The 21,910-nt window shown below is 47.4% G+C and overlaps 1 protein-coding gene across 1 annotated transcript; it reads right to left on the bottom strand.

The window, feature by feature from the left end:
• Nucleotides 1–438: 438 nt before the first annotated feature.
• CHMP4B (charged multivesicular body protein 4B) lies at nucleotides 439–20,530 on the bottom strand. Its single transcript, XM_048963560.1, has 5 exons — nucleotides 20,123–20,530; nucleotides 5,215–5,392; nucleotides 4,321–4,435; nucleotides 3,818–3,944; nucleotides 439–1,258 (listed from the first exon to the last, which is right to left on the bottom strand). The coding sequence occupies exons 1-5, from the start codon at nucleotides 20,316–20,318 to the stop codon at nucleotides 1,191–1,193; spliced, it is 684 nt and encodes a 227-aa protein (XP_048819517.1). The 5' UTR covers nucleotides 20,319–20,530; the 3' UTR covers nucleotides 439–1,190.
• Nucleotides 20,531–21,910: the final 1,380 nt, after the last annotated feature.

Consider the following 21,910-nt stretch of genomic DNA (forward strand, 5'->3'; position numbering starts at 1 on the left):
CCTTTAACAGCATGAGCAGTGCTGTGAGGTTTCTTGTCTTGCAGCTGACCTCAGCGTTCCTGCTCACATACCTTGCTGCGTTTGAGATGGTCAGCTGTAACTCCTACAAAATACTAGGGCTTTACAACACATTTTGTTAGCACACAGCACAATGGATGTCATTTCTACGACAAAATGATGATAAAAGCCAAGGCTCTGATCTTGTCTGTCCTTAAACCTGTTGCAAATGAACCCAGCTTTCACTTCTCCTCAGCATGGATTTTGATGCTGTGTCCCAGAAGATTACTGGAATGAATGAACAGCTACAGGAGTCCTTTGGCTACTTTGCTCAGCTAAGACTTAAGTTTTATGCAAGCAAATTAAAGCCAGATCACCAAAATTCAACTAGCTTTGAAGACTGCTAAAGCATCATAAGGAACTGATGACAGTAGTCACAGATGAAAATTAATCAAGATATTTAATACAGTGCAATCCATAGTAGTTTCTTAATTAAAATAATTGTGTGCACGTATCTGAATGGGTTATCAATTATCACAAAAAGCAATAAACATTGTAGTGCTATGTAGAAAAATGTACAACTGAAATTTAAACCTTCCCTACTTCCAAGATAGCATTTGTCAATTGCAGATCATGATCACCAATTAAAATGGGAACAGAGACTACGTTGTTGCAGTGACAGACACAAGGCTGGCCACACATCAGTCAAGGGATATAAATATAACTTGCAAAGAACTAAAAACCTAAAGTATTCCTGCACCTAAACACAGTAAGAAGCCGATGGTGGCTTTACCACTTTTCCTTTTTTTTTTTTAAATGCCTTACAAGACTTCTAAACACATTTAAACTGACTTAAAATTACAGAGTGCTTTTCGGCTCATTTCAATTCAATACGCCCAAACGTTTGAAGATGAAGATCCAGCAGTGGCATTAGCACAGTCCAAAAGCTGAATGTTTAATCTTGCAAATACCTTTTTTACAGAAACTCAACCGTACAAACTGCAGGCAATTCCCTCTGCTCCCCTCTCTTTCCTTTGTGCAGACCACGCTATGCAGAAAACAGCAACGCAGTTCCCACTGCTTCAGGTTAAAATTAAAGATAGAGACATTTTACTTATGCTTTCTCCTCAACACAATATATTTGCACCCAGAACAGGTAATCAAAGTCTTTTTCCAGCCAATTACTGCTGTGGTTACATGTTTCCTGCCCAAGCTTCCAGCTCTTTCATGTCATCATCCTCTTCTTCCTCTTTCTTCTTGGCTGCAAAATATTAAAAGAAGATCAGTGAGTTACAAATGGGGATCTTGGCAGAACCCTGCAACCACTCCAGAAGAGCAGCCTCCATGCCATCAACCTAACCAGTAAGGGAGGCACCACATGCTAGTTGAGGGCGTGTGAAATGTTACACCAGGCCTTCTTCAGCTGAACCAAAGGTACCTCCACAAAGATTAGTCCATGGTGGATTTTCAGAAGACACCACTTAAAGTGAGCAAATTCATAGGAAAACTGCAAACACGAATGAAAGCGTGTGTACACCAGTGTATCTGCTGTTTGCCATAAGCACCACACCTACAGCAGGACACCCTGAGCCTTCAGCTTCAGTCCCTCCCAGCAGGGCTCAGTTTCTCACAGCAGCTTGTCTCCAGCCTCACAAATAAATTCCTTACTGCATCAGTAAGTCCTCAAACTGCAACAACACACAGAGGGAACCAGGTTTTGGTATAGCTAAGTACAGAAGTGGGAGACTTCCAACTCTTGTGTCTGTTATGCTCTTTCAGGGGCTGAGGAGCTAACAAGCCAGGTGCTGCATCCCCTCTTGCCATGATCACACGTGCAGATGTGAAGCAGCAGCCAGCACACGTTGCCCTGCAGTTTGCTCCAGGGGAGCAAACAATTTTTGTTTGTTCTAGTACAGTTAAGTCCAATTTCTGGAATGAGGAGCATTAACAAAAAGCAAAACATTTCAACCCAGAACTGCTACAGCAACTTCTTCGGAAAAAAAAGGGGGAAGGGGAAAAGTTCTTCCTCAGATAGTATTCTAGCTCCAGAATTGTCCTGTTTCTAAAAGGGAAAAAAAGAGTGAAATAATTCATGCTCCCAACAGCTTGTGTCATTTAATGACACATTCATGTAAAAGGGAACAGAGTTAGCTTTAAGTCAAACTCAAAACCTACTGCTTGTACAAGTTTGGAATTCCTTTTTCTAAATTAAGCTTATCCAGTCTCAGCTAAACAGAATCAGCTTTTGCCTGAATCCCTCCAGACATCAGCACAGCTGGCAGGCAACAAACACCCTTCTCATTTGGACTGATTACTTCAAAATCCAGGCAGCTCCTGAGAACTGGAAAGTCAGGAAAGCTCACGATCACTTTCCATCCAATGAATAAAAAGGAGGGAATGGAGTCAGCTGTACCACAGCAGGCACAAAGCATGCACCTGAGCTGTCAGGTAAAGCAGTGCCACTGAAGTCTGGTTAGTAATGACCCAAAGTACTTTCAATCCTAATACAGTGCAAAAGGTATCTTTAGTTTCAGGTTGGTACATTTTAATGATAACAAACTTCATGAAAACAGCTATACGTTAAAAAGACAATGCCCAGATTTATCCAAAAACAATTTCTCCTGCTGTTGAATCTGAATTTGGATTAAGGCACTGATTCAAGACACCTTCATGCAACTCGCTGCTCTCTCATCAACACTTGTCAGCCATTCTGCCTTGCGAAACAGAACTAGAAACCAATGCAACATCAGTTACATCTAAAAGAAAAACAGCACACAAGAAGAAAACTTCCCAACAAGCCACCTGAAGCAGAACCTTGTTGTTTGGCATCGTATGTTGCTTCCCAGGCCTTCAATTGTTCCAGAAGCCGCAAGATAATTACAGATATACTGACAAGCAGTTGGGAACATTCCCACCCTCAAGCTTTTTGGACCTCTTTTCCCTCCAAGAAAGCACACAAAAGAGAGCTGCAAAGTCTACAACCTCCTTGGAATACCTTATGACAAATTCAGCAAAACAGACAGCAAAACTTCACATCCTGTTACTGCACGTCAAAAGTTTTCCAAATCAATTAGATTTCATGAGGTATCACTTCTAGTTCACAGAAGCAATTAGTGCTGCTTGAAAAGCAGCTTTGAACTGTCTGTGTAAATGCTAACACTTCTTGGCCACTCTTACATCATTACATCATTACACTGGTTTTTGCTGGATACAGGTGCTGTAAAACTGGCATGACTACAAGCCTGCTACTGCCTGGCTTGAGCACGTGCAAACCACAGACTGAGGAGAAAACAGTGGACCCCAAACAGGGGACTGAGGATAAACAGGTTAAGTCCTTCTAAGAGCCAGAAAAACAGGTATCAAATTTAAATAAAGCAGCACCAAGGAAGTATGGTTCAGTGTGGGTATCTAAAGCAAATTCCAAGAGCTAACGAGCTCGCAACTCAACTGCCTTTCTTTTATACCCACAGGCTGCAGGTCAGGATGACTTCCCTGCTGCATCAGCAGCAACCAGCAGGAGGTGCTGCTGGCTTCCTTCTTCCACATCTCCACTCCCCCTTGAGCATCATTCCCACCAAAGTTAAACTGTAAGTGCTGCAACAGACAATAACTGTTCCTGTGATTGTTATTAGCTTTCACAGTTCTTATGAAAGGCAGGTTAGCTCCTTGGATAAGTGGCACTAGATGTAACTTGGAACTCATGAAGCCATTTCATGTGACATGTCTGTGCTGCCTGCAGCTAGAATTCTCTAATCAGGGGAACTGGAAATTAATGGAGGGTGCATTGTGAGAACCCCAGATGTTTCTGATCAACACTTACCTGGCTTTGATGGTATTGATATTGAGGGCACATTTGGTAGTGGTACTGTTTCAGGACCACTTATTTCCAGCAAGTTTTTGTCTAATTCTTCTTGTTCTAGTTCCTCTAATTCTGCCATGAGTTCATCCTAGTTTTATAAAGAGAGAAGAAAAAATAAGAACAAACTTTTAGATCATATTTACTATCAAGCAGATTCAGCCAGCCATATTATTGCAGAATAGCCTAAGTGCAAAGGATCAGCACAAACTGAGGAGATAAAGAACCTGAATCTTCATGTGAATTCCCATATTCCTCTCTTGGAGGAGACAGCAAAGATATGTAAGTCCAAATATTATCTGATCCATCCAGACCATCCTCAGCATAAAGTCAGGTTCACAGCTGCTGTATGCACTGGCAGAAATAGCAAGGAGAGATCTACAATCCTGCTGCTATTCCTAGAAACACGTAACATATAGATCTTAAAAAAAGGTTTCATTTAAACAGAGGAAAAATTCAAAGTGTACCTCATCAAATTCCTCCCCAAATCCTACTGGCTTCGAGATGGCTGTTGAGATCTCATCTGCCAGCTCTTGCTGCTCCGCAATGTCCTGCATTAATTCATCTACTTTATCGATATCCCTATAAAACAAGGAAAAGAGGAGGTCAATCAGGCACTTCCCCAAGCAGAACTTAAGACTGTATTTTTTTTTCTTCTGTAATAATGCCACGCTACGGTGACATTTACAAGGTTATTTCTGAAAAAAATACTTTGTATGCACATCTAAGTTTTATCCCTCTACACCTCAATCCCCGGTCTCAATAAAGTTATGCATAATTTCTTGTTTCACTTCCCAAAAGCTTAGCTCACAGCAGTTACACACAGAGAGCTCATCTGGAAAGGTTCTGGTTTGTATTTTTGATATTAATAATCATTTGCTCTGTTCCCTGTTCCAGCATTATTACATTACGCCTACAATATTCGCTTTTGGAAGAAGTACAGCATTCCCATAATGCTTTCATTACTGCTACACACACAAACTCCACAGCAAAGAAAGAAGTTTAACCCTCGCTTTGAGGCTGGAAACTTGCTGTTTGAAGGCAGATCCATAGGTAGCATGCCCTCCTATCTGCTTTACACCCAACTGGTGGCAAACTTCTGCTGGGCAAAGGCTGCACACGTGCTACGAGTGGCTTCATGTTGTGTGAAACAATGCCAGATTGAGAAAGCATTCATCCTTCATATCTTGGCAATTACCCACATATACCTCATGTTTTATTTGCATTTAAGTTATAGACTTTTAAAAAGAAGATTTTACTACGCTGGCTCTATTACTTGTTATAAAATACATGGTATTTAGCATATCAAACAAATGTCAAAGTAAGGGTCTTACAGAAGGAGACAGAGAGGAATAACTTACATGTTGTCATGAGCAGCTTTCATAGCCTTAGCAGCAAAGCCCATATTCTTAAGCACTTCAGTGTTGGTGTTGGCATTCTCCAGGGCTTCCCTCTGAAATTCAATTGTGGACAACGTGCCATCTATCTGGGCAAGCTGCTTCTCGTACCTCTTCTTACGCTTTAGGGCCTGAAGAGCAGCTGAGCAAAGGAAAGAAAAGTAGGATTTGTGAGATTTGTGATGCAGCCAGCCACTGTTCTGTACCAAACGCCACTCAGTACACAGCAACATTCAGCACACTGTATTGTTTGTTTGTCTTATGGTTGCCTACTTGCTTAAAGGTGGCCAAGTAAGCACTGACCATCTGCAGCTGCCAGAAGGATGTAGGTTAAGATGAGAATGAAGGACTGGCAGCTCAGCCAGCTGTAACAAGCCACAGCACAGAGACCTGGCTGCTGCAGACAGCACGCTTCAATACACAAGCCGATGCACTCAGAAACATCTTTGTTCCTCCCTGTACATCCCAGTATGGTGCAGTGAGCGTCAGTTGAGGTTCTGGTGCTGCTGTGCAGCTGCTGGCAGTAGAAACTCAGTCATGCAGGAAGTGAGACAAAGCTCTTTGTTCTGCTGCTGGATGCTGTGATGTATACGTATGTAAACAAACACTGTGCACGTTTCATGTTACTCTTGCTACAAGATGCTGCCCACACTGCAGCCTGGTGCAAGCTCCCTTCTGAAACATAATGCAGGCAAGCTGGATTTACCAGTAATTCTGCCTTTAAGTAGGTAAAGGTTCAGTAGGAGCAGCACTGTGGGCAAAGCGTTACCAAGCATAGAGCACCACTGTCTGATGAGCAACAACCAAGTGCAACATCAAGTGAAGCACACCACTACAACTTCCTCCACAGCACTTCTGCTTCTGACACAAACAGACTTCTTGCCCACTGTGTGATGGGCTTGGCCACATAACATGTCCATCTTGTTTAAGTGCTCAACTTACAGGCATGGAATCACAGAGTATCCCAAGCTGGATGGGACCCACAAGGGTCACTAAGTCCAACTTCCAGCCCCACACAGCAGCACCCCAACCCAAACCCTACGGCTGAGGTTGGTGTCCCAGCGCTCCCTGAGCTCCAGACCAGTGCCATGCACGAGGAGCGGTGGCAACACAAGCTTCATATCTTCACAGTGCCATTACAAATCCCTCCCTGTCCCTGTTGTGATTCTCTAGCAGATTTTGGAGAGCTGGGGAAGCAAGGAGGAGGAAATCCTGCCAGCAGACAACTCCCCTGTATCCTCTTTTAAAGCAACAACAGCTGTAACATGGTGAGCATATCACTGCAACAGCAGCAAAATATCTCAGCTCTTGAAAGAGGATTAAGTCTGTAGGCAAAGCTGGCAGACACCTCGTGTGTTGTCAGATGCCATCTTGAGAAGCCCTCAAGATAACATCCCAGCATCGTGAAGAGGAACGCATCCCTTCAGTCCTCTAAGCAGCCATGATTAATTTCTAATTCCTCCAATGTACTGGAACAGCAATACTGAACAGAGAGCCACTTTGTGCAGCTAAGGCTGAAGTTGCCAAGCACCCTGCGAGGCCCAAGGGCTGATTTAGCAGATGTGACCAGAAGGACAAACAAAGGTCCCCCCAGCTTCTCCAGCACAAGCCCAATGCCAAACCTAAGGCACTTCAGTGCCCCCCACCCCAATGAGGTAACCCCCCCTCTATTCTGGGGCCAACTTCACAGCCCCAGCAGCTTTCATTTGGCACAAGCAGGAACAGGACTGAATTTTCACGTCACACAAAGGCCAGCATTCTCTCTTCAGAATTAGACACAACACAGATATCATGTGGAACATTCCAGCTTGATGCCAAGCACAGAGTGAAAAGCAGTCACTAATTTCTGGTACATTTGGTCTGGTCAGCTTAGCCCTCATTGTTTAATTAAGGATAGGTAAAGTCATCTTACAAAGAAAAAGCCGTCAGTATCATTTATATTTCAGCTGCCTGAAGGGAGCACAGACCAGCAAGAGATGCAGGATATGCACAGTGCTTCTGTGCCTGGGCACGTTGGGATGGATATCCAGTGCAGAGCAATGAGCATTGAAGTAAAAGATGGGCTTCTGCAGTGAAGAAAAGCTTTCAGAACAGACTGAGGTTTCCTGCAACTAAAAAGCACCAAGGAACAGACAACAAAGTACTTAGTGGCTCAATTGAGACAATCACAATTTCCTGCAATCTACTGCCATCTGTCCCCTTGCTTTATTATCTCAATGTAAAGTTTGTATCTGAAGCAAGAAGATCTTATTAAGCTGATTATTATTATTATTATTTTAGGTCACATTTGTTTTCAAGCTTGTCACAGTTCAGTTGGTTCCCAACTCCCTCCTAGGGCTGATTTCTCCATTCTCAGGTTTCAGGAAGAACACATCACCCCCAGCACAGAGTTCTGAAGCAAATTCCAGAGCAAGGGCACCCCTGGGGCCAGCAGGAGAGCTGTACAGCCTTACAAAACAGCCCATGCATGGAGGAGAGCCTCCAAACTCTACCGGAAACACACCAGGAACAGCCTTTGCCATTGCAAACAGTGGGCTGCAAACGTACATGCTGCTGTCACACTTCACAGGGCAGTGGTACCTGATGGGTCCCCTCTGCTCTCCTATTTAAGATTTGATTGAAAACAGACAGTGGTTCTGCTGCCTTTACCTTGCAAAGCAGTCTTTACCATCTGCATAAATACCCACTGAATTCCACCATACTGCCCAAGTTACACGTTTTTATTACATTTTCAATAAAGTCAGAGCAATGAAAGCTTATTCTGTAAGAAGCTGCATTAAATCTTTTCTATCCACAAAATCAATTTCCAGAACTTGAAATAAATCTGAAGGAGAGGCAGCTGGCCACTGATGCATCTTCCAATATGGCAGTATTTCACACGTGAGCAAGGAATGGGTGTGCCTCTGAAGTCCGAGTGTAATACAGCCCATCTCTGCTCTTCCTGAGGACAGCTGTTGTGTTTAGCAGTCATGGAACAGGAGGCACCTTTAATTACACCTTTAATACTTCCAAGGTAGCAATGACATCAGCAGGTGCTGTAATTTCACACCCATAATGGCCGTGGAACTGCTCCTGCAGGACCCACCACCATTGATTCTGCTCTGAGCGTTGCCCCAGGCAGGCTCACTGCACTCCCACCCTCAGCCTGCTGCCAGACAGCCTGGCAGCACATTTTACTGGCAGGAGCTGACCTGGGTTTTCCATGCGTGCCAACTTCCTTACCTTAGAATAAAACAAAACAAACAAAAAAGCTGTGTAAGGTTACAGGATCACTGGAGCAGCACCTCGCAGCAGCTTCTGTGAAGTGCCCAATATATTCAGAAAGAAATATGGACTGAGAGTCATTTCCCTCACTTTATGTGCTGTGTATTTCTTAGGAGAACGCATGCCTTTGCACTGAGTAAGGGTTAGCACTGGGTATTTCTTCTCCTAAAAACAGCAAGGCTTTGGGCACGTAAACTTGTTCTTGAATTATTCCTCTTTGTACAGAAAAAACAGCAGTACTTCTTCAAATCACTGCTGCTCTAGAAGGGGAGAGATTTTGCTTGTCTTTTTATTCTCTTTAAACCTCTCACAGGTTGTACTTGAAGAGACAGCAACTGCTGACCCACAACCGACAGCTCACCCTCTCCACCTGCTAAATAGATGAGCTGAGCTGATGAGAGAAGCAAAGCCAGTTAGTAGACTTTGAATTCACTATTAAAAAAAAAACAGAAGATCAATGCTTAAGATAATCTTCACTTAATGAATCAAAGCAAACCCCACCATAGCAGAAATATTCGATCATCACATGAAAGGTAGCTGTGGATGGGACTAAAGACCCAACCTGCACCGAGGAGGATCAAAGTGATCAGAGAGCAAACTGCTATCCAGCCAGACTGGCTGCTTCCATTACTTCAATCTAGAAACACATCCAAAAGTAAGTTTAATATTACAGCCTTCTTATAAACTCAGACTTGATATATTAAAAGGCATTTCTCCCTTCATTTTCACAGCCCTAGAATATCAGTTTGCGTACAGCTGATGAGGAGCCAGTGTCACGGCGTTCAGCCACTTCTCCCCCTGAGTAATGAATGCTCTCAAGTGAGAAGGGGAAATGCCCATGTTCCAGCTGCCTTACCCAGACTTACTGCCTGACAAAACACCACAGTCTGCCAAATAGTTCCACTTTCTTCTCTGAAACTGCAGAGAGTCTGGAAGAACTTTATGCAATTGTTAAAGATATTTCAACCTGGACATGAAGAACTGTTAACAGAGCTGTCATCAGTCTAAAACCTGCCCCAAAATATAGATGTATGCAGCACTTCAGTATGAGAAAACGCTCACAGTGATCAGAAGGTAGCAGGAGAATAAAGATACAATTTTTGCCACACGGTACTGCATTCAGTGAGAAACATCTGACTGAACGTGTCAATGATTTCATTAAACACCACCAACCCTGCTGCAAATTAGTACTGCCGGTTCACGCACTGGACAAGCAGTTAAAGGGATATTTATGCCCTCAGCAATCTTATTCAACTAATGCTTTTAAGTAGCAAGAGTAGAAAAGCATAGATTGATATATAGAAAAAACAATGAACTCGAGACACTTTTCCACCTACGTGCAACCACAGGCTGTGGTAGCAGAAACAAGTCTGTGTTTGGGGAAGGCAGGCAGACCGATTCCTCCAGCAGGGGGAAAGCATTTGGGCGCTGTGCTGAAATTAAGCCACGCTTTCACAGAGGCAGCTGTGAGCCCAGGAACTCCTCTCACACGTGCACATGAAATGCCTGCTCACTGCCCAACACTGGGTCACCATCCCACACGTTGCACTGCACACCTGACCGGGAACAAGAGATACATCATTAATTTTGCTGCTTCTGAAAATGTGATTCCATCTTCTGGCACCTGCCTCAGCAGAAAACCTAATCACCACCCTTGCTGTCCTTGAAATTGGATAAACTAGAGGCTCCGCTAAGCATAAGAAGCAATTTGCTCTTTGCTTGCTGTAGCTTTGCAGCTGTTGAGAACGAGCAGACACTGCCTGCAGTATCCCCAGAGAACTCCAAGAAGCTAACTTCAAGCAAAACCCCCAGTGCTACAGACAGAAAGGCAGGTAAGAAATCCAATAGAGACAGATCCTGCCACAGCCTTACACAGTTCTTCCCTACCTCCAAGTTTAACCTTGAATAAATACACCCATGCTGGAGTTTGCTCCCCAGAACGCTACTGCCTAGCTGAATGCTCTCGTTGGTTCAAACCTAACCCAGCAGCAAGGCACCAGCTGCACGTGGACTCTTCAAACCTGCTGCATGTACCCAGGGAGGGCTCAGACCAACTGGGGCTGACAGAAGCCGCCAGCACAGAATTCTCTGTGTAGGTACCAGAGGTCAGATCTTTCCTGGACATTTCCAAAACGTTTTGGGGTATTTCCAGAACCACTGCTCCAGATGTTACAGCTGGAATGCATCCTCACCTTGCACACTTCTGCCTGGGAATTCTGTCTTGGTGCTTTCCTGACCTTCGCAGGGCTTGCCCAGCACACCAGTAAGATTTCTCTACAAGAGGAGAAACATGAAGGCTTTGGGCAATGCTGCCAAGCAGACCTTGCACAAGGGATTGCAGAGGAAGAAATAAGCATGCCCAGTGAGCCAGTACACATGGCTAACTGGCTGCCCATTCGTTCCTGAGCTGCCTCCTTAGCCGAGGTGACTGCACAGCCCCAAGTGTCAGAGGTCCAAGAAGATAGCCAGGATTTTAAGCTTTGTGGTGTGACAGTGGATGGGAGAAAGAAGCAGTGAAGCGTGGCTCAATATAAATCCATGCTGCCTCCATGGCTAACAGAGGGCAAAGCATGATTGCTTTTCCTCTCAGGGCCACCCCCTGAGACCTGTGATGTCTGGAGGATAAACCAGGCCTAAAATTACTTTATGCTGGAAGTCTGCAGCCATTATCACATCCAGTCCCTGGTAATGGGGTAAACATCTCCCACAGCATTCACAGAGCTGCCAGCAGCCTCCATCCCTCTCTTTGCAGGAGCATTTTACCCAAGCTCAGCCTTTTCTCTCCACTCATCCTTCTGTGCCTGTCTGCTAAGCATTAACAGAGCTCCCAAACCCTCTCCTCAAAAGGCAGGCAGCTTTTTTCAGTTTTTTCCAGCTCAGAGATTAAGTGCCTGCTTAAAATTACTTTCATAAAGTATCTAAATCCAGGCAGAGAATGAAAAGTTTCCATCCTCTCTGTATTTAAAACAACAAGATTACAACCTCCTTCTGAAGGAAGTATTGCAAAAACATTCAGTCCATTCTGCTGGAGATTAAACCAAACGATAAGGACCCCTGGTTTACAAATCTACAACTAAGCAAGGGGGGGGGAAAAAAACAACAAAGGAAAAAGCATGTGTGTGACAGCAATGCATGCTCTGAACTGTGTGACTCCCACACAGCGCAGCCACCAGCACTGCTCACAGCCCTCTGCCACCAGCACACACCTGGCTGCATGGTGGCACTGCTGTCCCCACATCCCAGCAGCCCCACCACATTTCCTTATTGCCTGTGAGTCACCAGTGTTGAAAGTGCATTTCCGAAGGTCAGAACCCATGACTGCAGTGTCACATGTTCCTGAGACATGCTCAGCTTTGGCATTACAGAGTGAAATATACCACACTCTGGAGCCCAGACCTGGCAGCGACTCACCTCCTCCTCTGCAGCAAACAGAACGTGGTTCCCTTGCCCCTTGAATGCTAAGACAACACTGCTCTGATCAACAACCCACACGAAGATAAGCTCCAGGACAGTTATGTCTTCTTTCTCCCTAATGCCTCTGGATTAAGTTATTCTCCCCCACTCTTTCAACCTGCCCCAGAAATGCTGCCGTTAATAACCTGCATCTTTTTCACATCCCGATTTGATATTTATACACACTCAAAGTTTATTCAAAGATTATTCAAAGTTCAACAAACATCAAAGGTTTTTGGATGAAATAAAGCACGCTTCCTGAAGGGCCCTTTAGGATTCTCAAGGCCTACCAACATCTTCGTGGCTTTTCTTCTTCATTCTGCACCTGCTGAAGGATGCTTTGTTAGAGGGAATTCCAGAGAGAAACCCATCCTCTTCCTCTGAATCCCTTTGCCAAAAAATGCATCAGGGAGAGGTGCAGCTTTACCTTTTCCAGCTCTTCAGGGTGATGAAGCACTGCAGCTGTCCAGAGAGGCTGGGGAATCTCAGTCTATGGAGATACTCAAGACCCAGCCGGACACCAACCTGTGAGACCTATTGTAGGGAACTGCTTTAGCAGGGATTGGACTCGATGCTCTCTTGAGGTCCCTTCCAACCCGCGTGGTTCTGTTAGTCTGTGAACAGAAGCTGCTCTTAAGCATCTCAGAACCTTCTTAACATCTAGGAATGATCTTTTCTGACAGAAAAAAATCATCTCTGTGTTTAAACAATATTTCTGCAAATGAACTCAGGAGATGCTGTCCCCAAGCAGCCCACTTAGAGACCTGCTCTTCCTGGGGAATGAAGCACGTTACCAACAGGGCAATCTCATTCATTTCCCAGCTTTGTGCAGTTATTATTACAGTGCTGCCAGATTTTACTGAGCCTGTCTTAATATCTGGCATTCCTGTTAGCATCTCATCTGGTGAAGTTATGCTGTTTCGAAATGTGAAAACTTTCTTTTTTTCCCCCCATGAGAAATCAGATTCCAATGCTAATATGGCTGAAAGAGGAAAAAGTTAAAAACCACAAGCCTTTGGAAACCCAAAAGTATAAAGCAAATAAGCTGAACCATACTTTCTACAATGCCTCAGCCTGTAAACACTTAACTGGCAGCGCTGCAGTACACCTCTGGAGGCCAGAACTTAATTACATTCTGAAGACAAAGCAGCGATCAGCTCCAGAAGCCAGGGTTAGCAACACAGATCATTACTGCAGCCCTCCCAAGTCATGGAGTCACAGAACAGACTGAGTTGCAGGGACCTTTAAGCACACCCTGTTTGCCAGGTGAGGATGCCCAAAGCCCCATCCAACCTGGCCCTGGGCACCTCCATGGATGGGGCACCTCCAGCATCACAGAACTGTCTGTGTGGGAGGTGCACTCAATCCCACTGTCAATTGGAGCACTGGGCCCAGGACCCCTGAGGGACACCGCTTGTCACTGATCTCCATGCAGACATGAAGCCACTGACTGCCACTCTCTGGCTACAGCCAGTTCCTTATCATCTAACAGTGCACCCACCAAATCCAGGTATTTCCAACTTGGAGAGAAGGATGTTGTGTGGGACTGTGTCAAAGGCCTTACTGAAATCCAAGCAGGTGACATCAGCAGCTATTCCCTCATCCACTGACACAGTTATGCCATCATAAAAAGCAATAAGATTGGTCAGGCAGAACCTGCTCTTGCTGCAGCCATGTACTCCATGTACACACAGCTTCCAGGAGGCTCTGCTCCACGATCCTCCCCAGCACAGAGCTGAGGCAGACAGGTCCCTAAGTTCTCTGGGTCAAACTTTCTACCATTCTTAAAAATGGGTGCAACACCACCTTTTTTTTTTTTTCCCATTCACTTCACCTGACTGCCAGGACTTTTCAAATATCAAGAGTGGCTTTGGCTGCATCAGCCAATTCCCTCATGACTCCGGGATGCATCTCATCAGAACCCATAGACTTACGGATGTTCAGGTTCCTCAGGCAGTCACAAACCCAATCTTCACTTATGGTGGGAGAAGCACAGCTCCCTCAGCTCCTACCTTCCAAGCCACCCAGCTGAGGGCTGTGGGTAGAGTAGTCTCTAGTGAAGATGAGGTAAAAAAATAAATGGTTAAGTACCTCAGCCTTCTCCTTGTCCACTGTTAGTACCTGCCTGTATTGCTCACTGGAGGCAGGAGGGCACATCCTCCTGGACTTTCCTGTTCTGATTGTACCTACAGAAGCCTTTCTCACACTTCTTTGCACCCTTGCTAAGTCCAGTTCCAGCTGGACCCTGGCCTTCTAGACCCCATCCCTACACAATCCAGCAGCATCCCCACACTTCTCCAGGTTATCTGTTCCTACTCCCACTGCCTGTTGATTTTTCTCTCGCTCTCCAGTTCAACCAGCAGGTCCCAGTTCAGCCATGCCAGTCTCTTGCCTTCCTTTCCTGACTTCCTTCACCTGAGGATGGAGAGCTCTTGTGCTTCCCTAAAAATCTGCCAGCTCCCACATCCTTGAGGACAGATTCCCAGGGGATTTTGATGACTAAATCCCTCAAAAGTTGGAAGTTGGGTTTCCTAAACTATATGCCAGCAGTTTTTCCACATGTATAGTGAAGAATTTCCTTCTTACCTAAATCTCCCCTCCCTTAGTTCACAGCCATTTCTCTTTGTCCAATCCCTATACCCCTTGATAAAGGACCCTCTCCACCTTTCCTATACGGCCCCTTTAGGTACTGGATGGCCACTTAAAGGCCTCCCCAGAGCTCTTCTTCCAATCCATGGCAATGGGTCACTGCAGGAGCACAGACTGGTGCAAAAACTCAGCATGAAGGCAGCAGCAGCTGTGAAACTGGGTTCTGAGTTTTTGTTTGCTGCACACAAGGATAAATACCTAAGTTCCAGCGTGAGGAACTCTGCTTATTTGGACAACCCCAATCCAATATGCCACAGCCGACTGCCAACCAGCTGAGAGTTAAAAGGCAAAGCAACAACTGTCAGAATAATTAGGCCACAGTTATATAAGCCCCTATAAAATGAGTACTGGAAAGGCTTCATTTATATGATGATCATGTAGGAAGCCACAGCAGGCTCTTCGCAGCTGGATTTCCAAGTACAAGGGTGTTATGGGCAGAACCGTCGTTGCCTCTGTCCCAGCCAGGCACCAATGGTCACCTCCACCTGCCTGCTGCATTTCCCAGTGGGAGGTTAATGTGGGTGCTTCACTTCCCAATAGCAAGGTCACAGTGCCCCAGGTTCCTCATATGGGATGCAGCCACATCGCTGTGAGCAGCTCAGCACTCCTGAGTCAAGCCTTCATCTATCTGTAAAGCCATGCTCTGCCAGGACAGTCTGCAACAGCACTACCTCCTCACCTGCTGTGTGCCCCACAGGGCAGCTCTCCTGCGTGGGGCACCACTCATTTCTACAGGACAGGCAGCACAGTGCACAAGCCCTACAGGTCTACCATGAATGGCAAGGAGAACTACAGAACAACCTAAGCAAGCAAAAACCCTTGTCCCAACCAGCACTGGGGCTACAGACTTCTAATGTGAGGCTGCCACTCCCTTCTGTATTTTAAGTTAACGTCCTGCTCACCAATGAAGCACAGCCACTTTACTATTATTTTAGGACTGAAAGGACTGTAATTTCTCTAGAAGAAGCAGTGATCCCTTTTGCTTACAAGGTCCTGCTAAAGTCGAGAACATCACAGTGCCCTGTATGCTGGGAAGCATCGTAGACAGACCATGTGTCTTCCTGTAGAGGACTGCTGTAGGCATGTCAGAGCAAGTTCCACATCCTGCAATCACAGAATGGCCAGGGTTGGAAGGGACCTCAAGGATCATGAAGCTCCAATCCCCTGCCACACGCAGGGCCACCAACCTCCATATTTAACACCAGCCCAGGCTGCCCAGGGCCCCATCCAACCTGGCCTTGAACACCTCCAGGGATGGACGGGGCATCCACAGTCAAATGCAAAACCCAGTTGGCATTCCAGCAACAGGGAGATTCCCCTGACCAGCAAGTGCTGCTGGAGGAGAACCAGCTGGAGAGGGGCACGCAGGTGGCTAAAGGGCTGGGAGGGCTTGGCAAGGAGACCAGAGGGAAACAAACATGAAGCTCAGGAACACAGCTCTGAATGCATTCTGCCAGCCAGAAACAAGCAGGCAGTCAGCTGAACAGTCTGAGGAACTAAAGGAGGTTTAAACCTAATCAGCACTTTGCATGAGCTGCAAATTGCAGTTGTAAACTGCACTGGGAGCCCTTACACAGGCTTTAGCTGAGGTTTCATCAGGTACTGGAGTCCAGCATCTAATGCAATGGGATAGAAAAAGCAATTAAAAGAAGCTGGGTGGCTGCAGACATACCAGGTGCTCTCTCTGACAGAGCATGAAGCAGAAAAGGAACACAGGACGGATGTATTGCAGCCAAACACGGTTACCAAAACGCACCTGGCAGAACTACAGGCTTTTTGCTTACATTTGTGTGCAACTTGTTAAAGTTTTTTAAAAAGAGTAATTAGCACCATTTTCCAGAGCCAGGTGTTTTAGCACTCAACTCATTAATCTCAGAGCAAGACAAAGGACTCTGCCTTGCACTTGGCTTCCATCAGTGCTCACCTTGGCACTGGGGCTGCAGGCAAGCACCTGGAAGGGGAGGATGCATTTTAATGCAGCCCGTGACTGAATGCAGGGGCACAGCAGGCTGCAGTGTGACAAGGGCTGGATAGGGTTTGCTACAGGGCTGCTGCTACCTTTATGTCAGCATCTTGGGATTTCTGAAAACAAAATCAGGTTTGCAGTCAGGTCCTTACAGACAGGATCATGAGGCTCTGCAGCCTACACCCACACCCAGGTCTGAGGGCACAGCTTTCTTTTCCTTGAATTCCAGACAACCACAATAACTCAAAGCACTTAAACACCTACACAAAGGCCTCCATGCCATCATGCAGCCACGCTTCCATTTTTTAATTCACAACCAGCTGGCCCCTTGCTGGGAGACCCAGACTGCAGCACAGCGCCTGCCAGCCACCAGCAGGCAGCACCACCCCCTCCTGCCGGCCTCAGCTCCAGCCCTGCTGTGGACAAGAGCAGAAAACTGGTTTTATTTCTCTTTTAAGGGTTAGCTTTTGCCTGAAGCAGCACCCAACCCAACCCACGCAGTGCCCAACTAATGCCAACATCAGCACAAAGGAGCCCTGGCCCCCTGGGGCAGCCTTTGGGGACAGCGCATGGAGGAGGGTGGCAACGAGTTTGTGTTCCTGCTAACCACTCACCTGGCAGCACCAAGACCTGCCCAAAGACAGAGGTGGGCAGAAAACCTGGACTTCTGGCTTCAGCTTACGTCCAGCTTGTGTATTTGCTTTCCTATTTCTGGTGTGGGATGGGAAACAGGAGTGTCCTCTTTCCAGGAAAAGCCTGAATTACACAGCAGGAATTTAACTGAGCTCTTGAATCCGTTTTGCATTCAGTCACCAGTGCCAAAAAAAACAAAAAAAAATCCCAACAAAACAGCAATTTGTTCTTTTACTGTGATGGAAATAAACTTTCATCTTAGAGTAAAAGAAAACAACAGAAATCAGAGCAGATAGGAAATCCATCAGGCATTCATCTCCTGCATGTCAACCTGGTATTTGCTTTCTGCTCATCCCACTGATTCTGATAGGCAGGAACATAACAGCACTGAGTTCCTCTGCACCCAAGTGGGTTGAGCACAGGTTTCCCATCCTGCTGGAACGTTCACACTGAAACGTAACTAGAAGAGACAATGAACAGATTCTGAAGTGTTACACCAAAGAGATCAGAGATCCAGACCTAAGCCATTACTTTCACTTATAGGTGCCGTTTCCCTGGCAGCCTGGTTTTGTGAGCTAGCCCTGTAGGTGCCAGCCACAAGGAAAGGAGTAAAACTGGAAAAGCAGTGATTAAGATAACCCTGAGCTATCCTGAAACCAAACACGGAGTGCCAGAACTTCACATCCCTCAGACAGAGTCAGCAGTTTGCTTTGCTCGGGGAAGTCAGAGTGCCTGACCCGACCACTGTGCTCACAGCCGCGCTTCCTGTGTTCACGCAGGACTTACTTCCAGCAGAGAATTACATCTTGTAAGAGACCCAAACCAAGCCATGCTACTGCTGGTGATTCAATTCACTGCATGAATTAGGTCTTTCACTCATAAGCAACAGCAAAAGTACTGAAAAATATGTGAAGAAAATAAGGTAAACACCCAAACTCACAGAGTTTCCAAAAGAACAGATTGACAGTTTACAGGAGATAAAGCACAAGCACAGCCCAGCTCCCTCCCAAACAGCTCAGCATTCACTAGCACCATCCCCTTGGCCCACAGAGATGAGATGAGCACACTGGAGCTGTAAGCTCTGCTCTCTACAGCTTGCTGCTGAAAGGCTGAGCTGCCCAGCACTGCCTTCTCCACTCCCAGGAGCTGCTGGGTACTGTGGCCTAATGACAATTAGCAGAGTGAAGGCAAAAACTGCTGCTTGTTAAAACACCAATCCTGAAGCCCTTAAGGACTGCTCAGCAAGTGCTGAGCTGCCACAACTACACTGCCAGATAAAAACAGTCCAATACAAAGTGAAAGCCCACCGTGCCAAGGGACAGGGCACACTCAGGGTGCTCACACCAGTTAGTTACTCACTTGAACTTCAGAATTTCCTAAGCAGCTGTCTGGCCACACAGCCTGTGTATCATAAATGCAGATGACAAAAAGAACATGCAGAAGTTTATAAGCTGTTAAAACCCACATATGCTTGGTGCATGGGCAACAACCAGAAGTAAGAGAACGTATGAAGTTCCAGAACTGCAATTTCTAAAAGTTGAACCAATGGATTCATTAATAAGTTAGCTTTCAAGTGGTTTTGCTTAGTATATTTCAACTATATCAGAACATCTCAATGAAAAAGACAGATTTCACACCCAAAAAAAACCAGTTTTGTTTTTTTTTTTAATTTTCCCCCTCATTTATAACTTTGTTGTTAAACAACCAAATGACAATTTCTGTCAGAGAGAGACAAGCCTACATAACTATATAAACAAATAAACACAGCACCATAACATGTGCTATTCTGTTGATGAACAACACCCTGCTGCTTCAGCAGATACCAGCTGCCCTTCCCAGCAGCCCAAGCAAAAGTTGCCCAGAAAGCCTCTTAAAAAAAATAAATAAATAAAATAAAATGGAATTTACTTTCCACCAGACCACCACCCCCAGCCCTTCTCAATTTCATAGCTCCTTAATTACTCATCAGGATCCTGTTCCACTCGAGACCTCGATTCACCTGACACAAAATCCTGCACTCAATGGGCAGCTTGTCTTCCTGTGCCTCCAGCACAAAACAAGGCACGAGCAGAGCCGTGGGGACAGATAACCTACAGTGCTACAGGGTGAGGACCTCAGCAAGCAACGAGACAGAGAAAATACGAGTTACATGGGATCACTGAAAGAGGATACAGAAACTGCAGATGACTACAAAGGATGCATGTTTTAGTTCTTCTTTCCAGCTCACTACCAAACTAACACCACAAGAAACTCTGTCTTATTATGCCCGTTGCAATACATTACAATTGGATGGAGAAACTGGCAGAGGAGTTCACAGAACTCCTCAGAAGGACCAACCCTGGGAGCAGAGGGGCCAGAGACAGCCCTGCTCCACTCTGCCACCACCGAGAAGCCCTGGAGCTGTAGAGAAGGCTCAACCGCCGGCCGAACAACAGGAAGGAGTTCCAGGAAGAACCTGCTGGGTGGCCCGGATGGAGGTTCGGCCACACACTGACCCAGCCCTGCTGCATCACATTGCTGTTGCCTTCCGTCCTCCTGCTCTGACACCGCCCAGAAGGGCAACGTCAATACCGCAACCCCAACCAGCCTCCCGGAACGCGGTGCGTTCACCACGGCCGTGCAACAGGCGAGTAGCGGCGCGGGCAAACACACAGACTCACAGAACAGAACTATTAAGGCTGGAAAACGATCACCGAGCCAAACGCCTTCCAACCCACCGACCCTCACTGCCAAATCCCCACGGTTCTCAACACCTCCGCGCACGGTGGCTGCCCCACCCCAGGCAGCCGCGCCACCGCATCGCTGCTCCTTCCGAGAAGTTCTCCCTCCCACCCAGCACGGCCGTCCCGCGGCTCAACGCAGGACGAGAGCTGAGGCTCCGCCCGCAGCCCCGCACCCCGCCCTCACCGCGCTTGTTCTTGGTGCCGTGTTTGCGTGCCGCCGCCAGCTCCTGCTCGATCTTCTTCTCCAGGAACTCCTGCTTCTTGCTCAGCATCTCCTCCGTATCCCGCAGCCTTTGGATAGCCTCCTGAGGAGACGGGCCCTTTCCCGGGCCTTTCCCGCCGGCGCCGGCCCCGAACAGCTTCCCCAGGAGCCCCGACATGGCTGCGCCTTGCCGGGCCGCGCTACGAGGCGATGGCGGCTGCGGAGCGCTTGCGGCGCTCCCCTCGCTTCGTTCCCGTCGCTGCGTGCCCCTCGGGCGGCCCGGCCCTCTGTCCGCCCGCCGGTCCGAAGAGCCCCGCGACGCCCGGACCGCTCCGCTGCCACCGGCCGCTCGCTCCGGCCCGCACCCCGCCCCGGCTCTCCGCCCCACCGCGGCCGACCCCGTGACGCATACACCTCCCGGCGTACCCCGCGGCTCAGCGTCGCTCCGCCAAGCGGCGGACGCGCGAAAAGCATGCTGGGAAATGTAGTGCGGGGCGCGGAGCACGGCGGGAAAGGCGGGGAGCAGCGGGCGGCCGGGCGGAACCCGGAAGTGGCGTCATATGGCGAGTGACGTTGGCGCGCGGTGACGTCAGCGGATGGGCGGTCGCTATGGCGACCTAGAAGGAGCAGGAGGTGGGGCGGGCGGAGGCCGCGGGCGGAGGCCCCGTTCTGGAGAGATGGAGCCGGGCGTAACCGCGGCTGAGGCAGCCTTGGAAACACAGAAAAGAACCATGGAGTCGGGCACTTTAAGACCCCGTGGTGCAACCCCCCTCCTCAACAGAGACGCCCACAGCTCCATCAGTGCTCAGAACCCCCCATTCTCACCTTGGGTGTCTGCAGGCATGGGGCACCACCACCCCTCTGGGCAGCCTGTGCCAGTGCCTCACTGCACTCCTAGAAACTTCCCTATATCCAATTTCTCCTTTTCAGTTTTAAGCCATTTCCTCTTCTCCCATCATGACAGACCCTGCTCAAGAGCCTGTTCCCTTCTTTCTTACAGCCCCTTTAGACACTGACAGGCCACTCTCAGCTCTCCCTGGAGTCTTCTCTAAGCTGCACAGCCCCAGCTCTCTCAGCCTGTGCTCATATGGTTGGTGTTCCATTCCTCAGATCATTTTTGTGCCCACCTCCCTGGTTTGCACCCCAGCAGGTTTAGGGGCCGGATGACACAGCTAACTGCCATGCAGTGAGCACAGCACTGCCTCCTGCACAGTCTGCAGGACAGGAGCAGTTCAATGAGAAAATCCATCTGCAGGAGTTCACCAACAATGCCTTCTAGCAGGTCCTGCTTCACTCTAGCTTGTTAGCTTTGTCATGGCAAACACGGAAGAAAGACAAAGAAATATAGAGAAGAAAAATCCAAGGTTTACAGAAATCACTCCCAGGGCAGGAAGTCCCTCAGAGGGAGATATCAGAATGTCAGAGTGCAGACACAGCCTTCTACCCATCTTTATGACTCTACGATCTGCTGCCAGAGGTGAACGCTGAGCACCAGAGACATTTGTTCTGATCCAGCATCAGCTCCAGATCTTCCAGAGCAGGCAGCCAGCCTGTCTGGAAACCTCCAGAAAATGCTAAGAGGCTTCTGGCAGCAGATTTGTGCCCCCAGCAGAGCCAACCCTGTGGAGAAGTATCCGGCTGTCAGTGCTCAGAGCACACAGACTTACAGCCCAGCAGCTCTGCTCCTCCTCAGCACATGCTGCAGAAGCAGAGATGCAGTTCCTGGGTGAAATTCTTCCAGTTTGGCCCACAGGAAATAGAACAGCATGT

Source organism: Lagopus muta, chromosome 16 (assembly GCF_023343835.1).
Source record: "Lagopus muta isolate bLagMut1 chromosome 16, bLagMut1 primary, whole genome shotgun sequence".
Classification (NCBI taxonomy): domain Eukaryota; kingdom Metazoa; phylum Chordata; class Aves; order Galliformes; family Phasianidae; genus Lagopus; species Lagopus muta.

Coding starts and splice junctions, on each gene's coding strand:
- CHMP4B (XM_048963560.1), bottom strand. CDS start 20,318: ATGTCGGGGCTCCTGGGGAAGCTGTTCGGGGCCGGCGCCGGCGGGAAA. Junction 5,393..20,122: donor CGGCACCAAGAACAAGCGCG/GTGAGGGCGGGG, acceptor TCCTTTGCTCAG/CTGCTCTTCAGGCCCTAAAG. Junction 3,945..4,320: donor TTGGGGAGGAATTTGATGAG/GTACACTTTGAA, acceptor TTATAAAACTAG/GATGAACTCATGGCAGAATT.